General features: G+C 49.5%; 1 protein-coding gene across 1 annotated transcript in view; it reads left to right on the forward strand.

The window, feature by feature from the left end:
- Positions 1–13,322, forward strand: part of LOC133208138 (sodium- and chloride-dependent GABA transporter 2) — a 29,549-nt gene that overhangs the window by 13,964 nt on the left and 2,263 nt on the right. The window contains exons 7-12 of the mRNA XM_061345789.1: positions 7,946–8,049; positions 10,829–10,953; positions 11,453–11,565; positions 11,711–11,848; positions 12,395–12,497; positions 13,207–13,307. Coding sequence (XP_061201773.1) covers positions 7,946–8,049; positions 10,829–10,953; positions 11,453–11,565; positions 11,711–11,848; positions 12,395–12,497; positions 13,207–13,307 — 684 coding nt within the window. The remainder of the gene's footprint in view (positions 1–7,945; positions 8,050–10,828; positions 10,954–11,452; positions 11,566–11,710; positions 11,849–12,394; positions 12,498–13,206; positions 13,308–13,322) is intronic.

The raw sequence follows: 13,322 nt of genomic DNA on the forward strand, positions 1-13,322 counted from the left end.
GATCCCCCCCCTGGTGGAGGAGAGAGGATCCCTGCTCCCTGTCGGTGAGGCTAGCAGCATGTCAGGGGCTGCAGTGCATCCCTGGATCCTGCCTGTGCCAGTGTGGCTCTGTCAAGTCAGTTTGACTTACGGCTTCTGATCCGGAGAGCTAAACACCAGTGTCCAGTTTGCAGCTCCAGGCAGTCTGGTTTTTATCATGGAAGGACTTGGGAGTTCTTGCTCCGCTTTCTGGAAGTCTGTCTCTGGCCAAGGCTGAGCCTGAATGTGGGGTGAAAAACCTCATTTTACAGTGGCTGCTGCTCTCTTGCTCCCTTGGTTTGCCTCTGGACAGGAGGTGGGTAGGACAGCACGCTATCTCGGTGTGAAGGTGCAGCAAAGCTTGGACGGCTGGTGAGGACAGGTCTGTGCTTGCAGTCTTTGTGGCTCCATTTGTGCTGATGGGGTGCAAGGGACTTCTGAAATGGAATAATGTTTTCAAACGGTGCTCATTCACTTATGAAAAGTCCTGTTGTTACTGTGTCACCCAGGGGACTGAATTAAAGCACTTCAGGCATGGCATGGTTTTGCTGGTACTAGCTGTGTCCTTATTAGGTCCGTCCTGGCAAACTTTCCCCATTACAGCCTGAGCTTTAGAAACACAGCTTTCTTCCAGCCTGGAAAATGCTAATGCACTGGTGGAAAGGCAAAATAGCCCTTCATCGTGAGAGGGTGGCTTATTCTGGACTGGGGGAGGAAAACTTGCTCCTCCCTCCCCAACTCCATTATTCCCTGATAAATGTTTTACTTCCCTGGGAGAAAAGCAGGGATTTGTAGCAGCAGCTGCCTTCCTCCAGCATGCTTTAACCATCCTGCTGAACCAGGGAGCAGGACTTGCTTGTGTTATCCCATCAGAGAGGGAAGGGTTAGTACCCCAAGCCGCACACATGTGCTGTGCCCCCCTCTCTCTGTTCAGGGACAGCATGAGTCCTGCCAGCCTGTCGAGGCCAAGTCGATTGTAATTGATTTGTGCCCAGAGGACGATGAGCTGTAATTGTTTATCCGCAATCCCGCACTGCCTGGAAAAGTGGGAGATCCTTTAGTACCTGGGAAGGGATCCTGGGAATTGAGACAAAATGTTAAAGATACTGTGCTTAGCGTAAACCTTATGATAGGGCATCTCAAGGGGAGGTTTAACCGGAGGGCAAACAATGTGCAAGGGGACAAAATCAAATCTCTGTTAAAGTATATAAAAAAACTAGGTGAAAAGAGGGGATGAATTATTTAGCAGATTCTACCAGGGGAGCAGCAGCAGCTGAGATGTGATTAAGTGTCAGAATATCAGACTGGTGTGTGGAAATCATTGCTTTTCACCTGCCAAATGACCTTGGATGGAACTGGGAAATCCTGCCTACGAGAGCTCAGGATAACTGATTGATGGTGGTCTCTTCTGGCCATGAAGTCCACAATGCCCTAAATCTTCCTGTACCTTCATCTGCTAAATCTATAAAATGCTTACTATTCAAATGGTAGATAAAATTAATGTGGTAGGTAGGTTAGACTATACAGAGAAACTGTCCAAGTCTTGAATGATGAAGTCCAGTTCTGCTCAAATACAAGCAGATAACAGCCAAACCACTAAAGCGATTATCTGTTTTGAACTGTACATCCCCAACCTAAAAAAACCCTCAAAGGCAATCCCATAGTGTTTTTTACTTGTAGAGTATTTGATATTATCATGTTAACATGACAGCCATTGCTAGCCCCAAATTTTCACCTCCCTCCTTGATTGTGTTTTCTGTGCTCCAGAAAGCTCCTATTCATTTCATAGACTGGGTTGCCTTTTAACCAAAAGGGGATCATAGAATCATAGAATAGTTAGGGTTGGAAAGGGCCTTAAGAAATCCTGGGGTTGTTCACCATTCCAATTTTGATCACTCCACCCCTTGCAGTTATCTTTGTGGCAGTTTTATCAGTTGTTTATTCCAGTAGATAACCCTGGAGATTTATGGATGTGATTAAGGAGAGGGATGAACAGTGTGACCCACTGGTGGGAAGCTGAAACAAGAGGAATTCAGACTAGAAATCAGGTTTAAGTGTGGGAAACTTGTAATTAGAAGAACTTTCTTCAGACACTGGCACATTCTCTGTCACTTGATGCTTTCATACCATGACCATTTTAATAGACATATTTAAAGAGAGGATGGATGGGCTTGATAAAGAAAGTGCTGTGTGTTTGGGTTTGCTTCAAAGAGAAGAAATGTAATGGTCTCCTTTCACTCTGGTATCAAGTCTCAAGTGATTTTAACTATGTTTCATTAGATTTAATGAGTGAGAATGGAGGAGTTAAATTCAGCAGCCCCTGAGGACCCAACTTTGCCCAGACCATGCCAGGATACCCCGACTGGTTGTGTGCAGCTAAATTCAGAGCATTTACCTTCATCCAATCTCCACTTCTGTTGTCTCTCCATCTCTCATCTGCACTGCTTTTCACATAACCTTCTCATCCTCTTTCACCCATTTCCCTCGTGGTTACTTCTTGGAGCAGTGTTTGCCCCTGCAGAGTCCCCACAGGCTCCTGCTTCCTGATGGATGTGAAGCAAGAGTTGAAGGTGCCCTCAGCTCTTTGTGAGGGCTGTCTGCTGTGCCTGTGACCAGGGAGGGAGGTGGTGGGGCCGATGGTTTTCACTGGAGCAGCTCTTGCTGCTGAGGCTGCACTGAGGACAAGCCCTTTGGGCCACCCTGGGGAGGGTGGGAAGTACATGCATCTTGCAGGGCTGTGACCCGGTTAACCATGGGCCCCATAGCCACTTTGGGGAAGGGATCAGAGCCCCAGATCCTCTCCAAGTTCAACCCCCTCCTGCTGCTGCTCCACAGCCAGCAAGAGCTCCTGCTTCCCAGCAAGAGGGGAGGGCAGCTGTGGGCCTGCTAAATATTATTTGTTCCCCTTATTTATTATTTTCCCAGCAAGCCTTTAACTTGACCCTGTGTGCTCAGTCTCTGCTGTTGCCAGCCCCCTGCTTCCCCTTTCTGAAGGCGAGTGTGTTTGTTTTCGTGCCGGAGAGTGACCTGCTGCGCCTATATGTGGATGCGTGTGCTGGCATGCTATGCTGGCCCCTCACACCCCAGTCCTAGAGAGGGTCTGTGAGCCCAGGCACCAGTGCCTGCCCTGCCTGGGGGGCAAAAGGGCAAGTATGGGGCAGCAGGGAGGGAGAGCTTGCAGCTCCTACATCCTGCTGGAGGGGCTCAGGGCTAGCATCCTCTCCTCCACCATGCTGGAGCAATGCATCTGTGTGGGGTGGGCCACAGGTGTATTTACCTTGTGGTGCTTCCTTCTCCTCCCACACCTCTGTCCAGCCCTGCTGGGTCTGATTTCAGTGCAGACATAGCAGGGAGGCATAAAGCCATTGTTCTGTCTGCCTTCAAGCAGCAGGGTAGGGAGAACCTTAAAACCTGGCTTCCCAGACAGCAAGGAGCATCCCTCCTCTTGCCCCTCCTCACATCCTGGGGCAGGCAGCTGTGCTCTTCGGGATGAACCAGAACCCTGTTTATTTTATTGCATGTTTAAAGACATTCCAGCAGTAGGAAACGTAAAACATCCCTATGGGTCAGCAGATGCCCCTGCATGTGAAGGTCACATGAGATCGTTGCTCTTTGGCAGGGCATTGTGAGGCCTGGAATATGGGCACAAGGAGATTAACCAGGGAACAAAGCCCCCACTCCCAAGGAGCCCATGGATGTATTTTCTGAGCAGCTGGGGCTTGGGATGGGAATGTGATGCTTGGCCAGTTGTTGGGTGGGCAGAAGGACTGAGAACTGCTTATGGCAGTGATTCATTCTCTGCCTCTTCTCTCAGGAGGTAAATAAGGACAAGTGAAAGCATTGGCCTGGCTTGTGCAGCATGGTGGTGGGCTCCTTGCAGCAGCTTGCCCTGCTGTGGGATGTGGACTGGGTCTTTGGGCTGGGGCTCGTGGGCCAGTCCTGAACGAAGGAAAAAAAGGCCATAATCTGGAAGTGATGCCCTGGGTGTTGTGAGTGTCTTCAGGTGAAACCTTGGCAGTCAAGATCTCCCTTTTCAGGCTGGGCTGAAGCCATGTATTTGTGTGGTGCAGCGGGTGGCTGGTGGGATGTGCCAGCGCCGCAGTCTGACTTGTGAGACGTGATGCTGGGAATGAAAGAAACGTTGGTTGAACTGCATCTCGATACTTGGGTGGTTTTGACTCTTTACTTTGCTTTACACCATCTGTGGCTTTCCACGCAGCATGTACCCACTCTGTGCTGTATCATCTTTGCTTGCTGATGGGGACAGTTTAGCGCTTCTCAGCATGGCACCTGTGTTTGATGTATGGCATACACTGGGGTTCAATAATGTTTTGCTCAAATATGGCCTTTATTGTTACTTGAAAGTGCTCTGGGATCTTCCTAAGGAAGGATCTGTTTCAGTACAGGGGGCTATTAAATTCCAGTACATGTAATAAAGCGAATATTGCTGAGAAAATTAAGGGGTGCAGGAATATGTCCTCTCATAGGCCATAACCATCTTGGATAACTGCAGCTCAGGTGTGAAGGCTTTGACTAAAAGCAGAGAGTAGGCGGTTATTACGAACTGGTGTAAACAACATGTTCAAGGAAATTGAATTATGAATTAAATATACTGGATGGCTTAGAGAGCTGCAGACAGCAATCAAATCAAAATACCCCTGCTGCCAACGTGCCAGCAAAATCTGAACAGGATAAGCTTTACCAGTCTCTTTGGGAGCGGTGGCTAAAGAACAGCAGCACGCTTTTATCTGCAGGGGAAAGAGAGTGCTGCCTGACCCCAGAGAGCATCTTTAGTCAGAGTGGGAAGATTAAAATAGTGAGAGGCTGTTGATCAGCAGCACAGGAGGGAAAGGGGGAGTCTTGGAAAGGCTGAAAACCCATTTCACTGAGTCACTGCACAGAGAGAAATGAGCACAGGCAGCAGGTGGGGGGTGAAAGGTTTTGGTTGCCGCTTTCCAGAGTGGTGTGTGTAGCCCCTGTGAGCCCATGGGGCCAATGGGCAGTGCTTCTTATGAGAGGCTCAAGGAGGAGGCTGGACCACAGACAAACTGAGGCTCCTTCCAACCCCAGTGATCCTGGGATGTGCTGCCACTGCTGGGCTGTGTCACTGGTGGGCCAGGAGCACTCTCAGCATCAGTTGTTGCAATCCATTGGCTCCTAAGCAGTTTGGGAACTGCCGGGAAGGGGTGGCAAAGATGCAAAGGTGGCTTGGTCTTTTACCCAAGGGCTGCAGTAACCTTTTAAAATGGGAAATAAAGTTCATGCAGCATAACTGGTGCTTACAGTTATGCTGACTAAATACGATCATAAGCTCTGCAAGCCAAGTTTAGCTTTATTTACAGTTGCAGTCAGAGGCTGCCTTGCTTCAAAGGGGGCATACGCAAAGGTGGGTCCTGTAATCCCTGAAGAGCCAGCACTCTGGGGCTGATTTCCCACACAGGCCAGTGTGCACCCAATGGGTGTTGTGTTGGGCAGGGCAGGCAGTGGAGTGGGGAGCCCACAGACCCCCACACTGGTCTCTGCTATACAGTCAAGGGTATCACTGGGTTTTAGAAATGAGCCACTTCATGAGATACAAGAGCTATTGAACCTTGGTGTCTTGATATTTGGCTTCTACTATGGCTGGAAAAGCATCCATTCTTTTCCTGCCCCTGGGATATTTCTCAGGTCTCTTGGTTGTATGATTTATCTGGTATTTAGCACTGGTTGAGTCTCTCTCCCCATAGGTTTATGCCCAGTGGGGATGCTGAGTTCTTGCCTTTTTCCTGTTTCCTGGATGTTGTGAAATTCATAGGTAGTTGGTATCCTTGAGGTTTCTACCAACTGTTAAATCTGGTTGAAAATTGTCCACCGAGTCCAATGTTATGGCAAACATGGGGTAGGCATTTCGATGGCAAAAGTCTTACCTTCACAAGTTGAACTTTAAGGGCTCCAAAATGCATGAGCAGGTGTGATTTGAGGTTGAATTTGATGAAAAACCAAAGCTCTAGCAATGAACAGGAAAATGAAAAGAAAACCTAGGAAAACGTTTCACCCCAATCTCTGCAAAGATGCTTAAATTATTGATGCAAAGGTGTCAGCGGGTCCAGTGCCTTGTTGTGCCTAAAAAATAGCTGAAAAACGAAGGCTATGCCCTTACTGCCCCCAAGCACAGCGATGCTTTAGGAAATAATTATAACAAGGGCTTTGATTATGGTTTTTCTCCTAATCTTTTTGAAATGCAAAAATGAACTAGTGCCCTGCTCTGTAAACCCACCTCCCCATTCAGCTCCTCCAGAGAGAATGAAGGACACTTAGGTTAATTACTTTTATAATGTCCTAATGCCTCAAACTAGCTGTCCCAGTCCCACCTCGTCATCTATCCCTTTCTATTCTATAAATCAGAGATTTGATCCGACTCCCTGTGAAATCGTGAGCAGAATTTCCATGGGCTGAAGAGAAGGTGGTGGGGCTGAACATTTGCTGAGTTGCTTGCAGGGCAGTCAGGGAGAGCAGTTTCACCCAATCTAGCCCTAGCAGCACTTTGCTTTCTGCCCCTGCAGACTGTGCTCTTGGGGCTTGCCGCACTGGCTAGGGTGAGGATTCATTCTGTGTGGCTGTCACTTGAGCTAAAACCAGAATTTCCTCCAGAAAATCACAGCTGAGGGGATCGTAACATCCCTCTGTAAGGCCCATCAGCCTAGGAATTGCTCTTTGGTAGGTATGGAAGAGGAAGAGTAGAACCATGCATTGGTGAGGGTGGCCTGAGCAGCAGGGGTGCTTGTGCAAATGTTGTCCAGCTGTCCATTTCCTCAGGACATGAGGTCTTGGCTGACCAGTACAGTTGTGATTTGGAGTCATCAAACCCACTGTGGTGCTTTCCATTGACTTCTGTTCTTCTCAGAGGGCATCCTGGGGCAAGGTTGGTGTCTGTCCAAGGGCTCACCAGCACTGCTACTCGGAGGAAGGAGGGTATAGCCAAATGGAGACTTCTCTCATTAGAGTCATCATTAAAGAAATTGTCTTCTGCTTTTCTTTCCTGACTAGCTTCTCTGTTGTCTCTAGAATGTGGCTACCCTTCAGCATTGGTTGAATCATCATCTTACCTCTATTTTATAAACCCCTTAGGAATAAAAGTCTTAGAAAGCAGAGGGCTTAATTAATAATCTTTGTCATTGCTTCATTCCTCACTGTTAGTTCCTGTTTTTGCTGTTCTCTGCAGAGGACAGTGGCAGTGGTTGTATTGGTGACTGCACACAGCTAGGCTTTCAGATCAAATCTGGCATTGACAAATGTCAGCCTTGGAGCATGGGGATGTATTATTGACAGTGAGAGTGAAGCAGAGTTCAGAGGCGCCTCATGGGACTAACAGCATTCTTGTAATGCTTTTAGGAGCTGTCTTTTGCAAACAGCTCTGTTTATTTCTAGTACTCCTCTCCTCCTCCCCAGTTAACTTTCTTTTAAGTTTTGGGACCTTTAAATTAGGTCTTGGAGAGAAGGGGCACTACCAGAAGCTGTATGTACCCATGGCACCCAGTGGAAGATGCTTGCCCAAATCAAGCCCCTCTCCTCTGCTAGCAGACAGCTCCTTCAGCTCTCAATGGGAAGTATTCATCTGGTCTTTTGCTGCCATGAGGCACAGTGTTCTGCATATCTATCTGTCCAAGGAAGAAAGAGATGATGATGAAGAGCTCTGTATTTGCAAGGGTCCTGGTGCATCCCTTCCCTTTGGCACTCTTAGCACCCACTGGGTGCCTCCCTGAGCACTGTAATTCCTGGCACTGTATAACCTGCCCCTGGAAAAGGCTTGTGTAAATGCTGGGTTTTGCTGACCTCCTCATCACTGGCCATTCTACTGGTTATGACAGCTCTGCCTCTTTGCATCCATGCAGTGTCTGTACTCTGTGGTGGCCTTGTCTTCTCACCTGTGTTTGCGTCTCCCTTGCAGGTCTGGATGGATGCAGGCACTCAAATCTTCTTTTCGTATGCAATCTGTCTGGGATGCCTGACAGCTCTGGGCAGCTATAACAAATACCATAACAACTGCTACAGGTAACTGGAGCACGGCTCTGCTGCCTAGAGCCTTCCCCTCCCTGATATCAGTGTGCACAGCCTGGTGAACTGCTGGAGGCTGCTGGCCTTCTGAAGTGCTCTGTTTTCTGTTTCTACTCAAGGCATAAGAAAACTTTTTCTTTCTCTTTGCTTTCTACCCAAGGGAACATTCTGTCCATGCCTTGGATGACAATTTCCCTCTTCCACACCACCTGAGACCCAGCAAAGTCAGATTCTCTTTACTAGCTTTGTGACCCCAGCCCACGCCACAACCTCCCCTATTATGCAGTGCATGAGTAGCCATAGGGGAAGCAGAGCTGTGAGATCTAATGGCTCTAGATCCTTTCACCTTGTGATTTATCTTTCCTAGGTTCATTTCAACCTAATGTCTTGCACAGCTGTGAGTGCTCTGGGTTCCTGTGTGCTATCTATTGCCTACATATGAGTCTGAAAATAGGAGTTCTGTTTCTTATGTACTCTCCCTGTGCTGGACTGCCCTTGATCAGAGATGGGCTAGGTTGCCAGATAGAATCAGGCTGTCAAGTTGAAGTGGTCAGGTGAAAATAAACTCATTTTTGCTGTAGATGTAGCCAGCATCTGGAGCTGCATCCCCTGGGGTAAAAGGCTAGTGTGAGTGGAAGAGGTCACCTCTGGGTAAAACTACCTACCTCGCTTCCCACCCTTTCTCTACTGACTGTTGCTCCTGACACTGGGTTCTCCTCCTAACTTTTAAATTCAAAACTGTGGTTATTGCCATGGAAGGTCCAGGCAGATCATTGGCTACATGGTCTTTGTTTGGTGTCTTTCTCTTCACCTTAGGAGTTCACTCCTGTTGTAGGGAAGTCTCTTCGACAGTGGTTGGGCTGGGACTCTTCTTCCTTTTCATGTCCCTTCTCCCAGATGCAATTTTAGGAGAAAAAAGTTGTAGGAAAAGAAGAAATAACGGATCTGCCTCCATGCAGCAATGGCCTATTGCATATTCTAGAGCACTAGACCTTTGCATATCCAGTCTACATGTGTAGCACGGAGATGATGATGGACTGCTTAGCAGCAAGATTGTAAAGAGGTTCTATAACTGCAGCTGGGAGATGCTATAGAAGGGGGGAGAGATATCAGATCACACACAGACCCTTTATGCTATTTGTCTTTGCTAGGGAATTTATTATTAGTTTTTGTGTCAAACCTCCACCAGTTTGTTCCCAGGCATCGAGCCAGTTCTAGTGAGTTGGTCTTGTGCTCTGCAGCCTTGGTTTGCGTAGGAAGCCATGACCAGGTTTTAACAGGACAAAGGGACACCAGCTTGGTGCCCCACTCACCCCAGGCCAGGTGTAGCCTTTGGTGACCAGGAAGAGAAAAGCATGTGTGCAGGAGAGGCTGTTGTTTGTATGGCAGCAGTCCATGATGGCACCTAATAGACAGACCATTTCTCTCTTTCTGGCACAGTAGGAGCTCCCTGGCTTACTTTGAGGTGAAAATCTGGATAGACCAATTTGCTCTGGCGACTCCCTGCATGTTACCCTCCACCTGCCAGGTGACCAGAGAGCACCTTCCAGCACATGCCTTTCCAAGGAGGGCTTGACCTGTCATGCATGCATCCAGGGAAAAGAGGGAGAAACACCGGGAAGGAAGAACTATCTGAAATAAATGGGAATCTGCATAAGATGGCTGAGGATATAATTTGAGTGGAGAGCAGACAGTTTATAGCCACATGAGAAACGAGGTTCTGACACAGACTTCCCTTTGGGTTAGCTGAGCGTGGTAGAGCACGACTTTCTTTACCAGCCGGGAGATGATTGGGAGCTTGCCTTGCGGGCCTCTTTCAGTCGCTCCTGCCTTAGAAACCAAGTGCAAAGGCAGAGCAGTGGTGTTAGGTGCTGTGCAGCATCCCTGGACAATGCAAAGAACTGTACTTAGGAAGGAATAATCTGCATTTATATGGCATAGAGGCTCTGTGTGAACTGCACTGTCTCTCTAGAAATGGTTGCAGACCATGAACAGATCTGGTTAACATGCAGGGAGGAGCATGAAGCCCCAGAAATTCTCAGCTCCTAAAGACTGGCATGGAAAATCACACTGGATTTGCAGCGTAGCATTTAATAGAGTCAGAGCAGGCCATGAAATGCCGGGAGGGGTGTGTTCAGTTTGGTTCAAAACATCTCAAAAAGATGCTGCAAATGTTATTGTTGTCCCCAGGGTTGCAGTCACAAGAGGACTAGGGAGACTGGAGCGTGAAAACGAATTGGATAGATAAGAGATGTTTAGTTTAAAGAGTAGATGGATGAGAGTGAGATGAAAACACAGACAAAAGGGAATGGATCGGAGAAAATACATTGGATGTCTCTATTAATCTTTTTCTCATAATGCAAGGACCGGGAAATATATAGGAGTGTTGAGAACCAAGAAGACTGTAACTAGTCTGAGAAATCTATTAAGGAAAAAACATGTCCCCTTCATAGACAAGCATAATCTCTGGTACTCTGCTACAGGAGAGAGGAGAAAGAGAACTATCAGGCATGTAGATGTGTAGCACGATTATTTCATGACCCAGAAGTTTAGGTGAGGAATGCACCTTTATGCTATCCTCGAAGAAGGCTTTCCTTGGGGTTCCTGGCGTGTTGCCCACCCTGGTGCAGCTCCCGGTGCTGAGCTGAGCTGTGGGGATGCTGAGAGAGAGGCCCTGCTGTGGGCACAGTGGCTGGGTGCTGGCCCGGAGTGCTGCCATGGGGTGTGGGTCATACCTGCACCTTTACCTGTCTGATGCTGTGCCTCATCCTCCCAGGGACTGCGTGGCCCTCTGCTTCCTCAACAGCGGCACCAGCTTTGTGGCCGGCTTTGCCATCTTCTCCATCCTGGGCTTCATGGCAGGGGAGCAAGGTGTGCCCATTGCTGAGGTGGCTGAGTCGGGTGAGTGGGGACCATGCTTTGATGGGGCTGTAGGGTGCTGCCGCTTGACACCCCAGTGACAGGGGCATGCCTGCAGGGTTCCCATCCTGGCAGGCAGCTCTGCTCTCTGCTTCCAAAAATCAGGGAGAAGTGAATGCACGCTTATTGCAATGGCTGTGGCTTGAGGTTAATATAAGCTGGGGTAGGGTCAGGCAGCTTCTGCTTCTCTGTGAGGTGCCTGCATGGCATGTGCCCAGGCTTGTGCTGTGCTCAGAGGCTTTCCCTGGCTCCCAGCCCTTGCCGCAGTGATTCAGCCAGAGCTGTGTCCCCTCTCCCTCCCTTCCCACTGGGCTCCTCCATCTCCCAGGGAGCCTGGGCTTCATGTACAGTGCTGGTGTAACTGGAGCAAAAAGCTGCATGGTGCCAGGCTGTGCCTTGGCTGGGTGGCAGCCTCAGGGAGGTCTGTGCCAACCATGCCATGCTACTGCCATTGCCCACTTTGAAGCCCTTTTCCCTGCAGGGCCTGGCCTGGCATTCATCGCCTACCCTCGGGCTGTGGTCATGCTGCCCTTCTCTCCGCTCTGGGCCTGCTTCTTCTTCCTGATGGTTGTTCTGCTGGGACTGGACAGCCAGGTAAAGGCACAGGTGGAAGGCAATTCCCTGCCAAACAGAAGCAGCTGTCTCTTCAGGACAGGCTTGAGCTTGGCTGAGGAAGGGCAGTGGGACTGGGAAGCCAGTCAGGATGAGCTGATGGAGGTGAGATCTTTGCTCTTTGCAGTTTGTCTGCGTGGAGAGCCTCGTCACAGCTCTCGTGGACATGTACCCCACTATCTTCCGCAAGAAGAACCGCCGTGAGACCCTCATCCTGATGGTCTCCGTCCTCTCCTATCTGGTCGGGTTGGTGATGCTCACAGAGGTATTTTGGGCTTAGACCCACTGTGTGGTGCTTGCTGGGTCTGGGTGCCTTCCCAGTAGAGTGGCAGCATTCAGTGGGTGGTGAGGTCATGCTGGGGCCAAGAGCTTGCTTGTGAGGCCCATCCTGCTGCATAGGAGGCTGCCCTTCCTTCCCTGTGGCATTCGCATTTTCCCTTCCAGCCATCACCCCTTATGCCAGTCACAGTCCTGACACTTCTCCTGCTAGGACTGACAATGGAGCTCTGTGCAGCCCATGTTTTGGTTATAGATTTATCTTCACACAAGCCAAACCTGCCCTGAAATGAAGGGTTGCAAAGACTTCTGAGAGCAGGGCAGCTGCATGTCTCCATCAGTCTTTAAGCACAAGAGACACGGCCTTTGCTGGTGGCTGAAAGCCCACAGCAGAGAGAGGAAGGTGCCTCCAGCTCTGGGGAAGATGTTGAGTTTGTTTCCTGCTGTTGCTGGAGCTCTTTTGCCTGTGCCTGATTCCTGTCCCCTCTCTCCTTCCCTCCTTCCCTCCCGTGGCTGCCCAATTGGCCCTTCCCAGGGTGGGATGTATGTCTTCCAGCTCTTTGATTACTATGCTGCCAGTGGCATGTGCCTGCTCTTTGTGGCCATCTTCGAGACTCTCTGCATCGCCTGGGTCTATGGTGAGTATCAACTAGGGGGTGTCCCCAGCTCTCATCTCTCAGGCTCTGCTTGGTCCATCCTCACAATGCGGGTCTCTAGCTCATCTTGGCAATTGCTTCATAGTGCAAGGCAGACCTCTAAACCCTTGCTTTGATGTCCCTGCACTCAGCTGGTGCGGGCTTCCTCACAGCAGTGCCCTGGGGAATCTACTTGGCAGATATCCCCACTGTGTTCCTACATGTCCCTGCTTTTAAGGCCCTCCTTTCTTGAGGACTTGGAGCTGGCTGGGGAATCTTTTCCCAGCCTGTGTATAGAGGAGTCTGAGACAGTCAAATGTTTTTAAGGGCTCTCTGTCAGCCTTGACATTCATTAAGGGAGGGGTAAACCCTGGGTTGAGGTTCCAGACTGGGAGATCATAGAATCAACAAGGCTTGAAAATACCTCTATGATCATCAAGTACAATCTTTACCGCACGACAGCCAAGTCCAACACTAAACCATGTCACTAAGAGCTTGGTCCTGCTGACCTACTGGGCTGTTCTGGGGCAGGATGATGTTCCTCCAGGACGAAGACTGAAGCTGGTCACACTCCTGGCGAGCTCCCCAGCAGGGCTGTTGGCTATGACGTACTGCCTCATCTTCCGGGGAGCACCCAAACAGTGGTGAAGCAGGACACCAGACATGTCCTCTTCCCTTGGTAGCAGCAAAGCCTCTTTCCTGTCTCCCTCAGGTGCTGAGCGTTTCTATGATAACATTGAAGATATGATCGGCTACCGGCCATGGCCCATCATCAAATACTGCTGGCTTTTCATCACGCCGGCAGTCTGCACGGTGAGGGCCCGCAGG

The sequence above is a fragment of the Neopsephotus bourkii genome, unplaced genomic scaffold, assembly GCF_033783945.1.
Source record: "Neopsephotus bourkii isolate Nb327-2 ecotype Australia unplaced genomic scaffold, CSIRO-AGI_Nbou_v1 NB_244, whole genome shotgun sequence".
Taxonomy (NCBI): Eukaryota; Metazoa; Chordata; class Aves; order Psittaciformes; family Psittacidae; genus Neopsephotus; species Neopsephotus bourkii.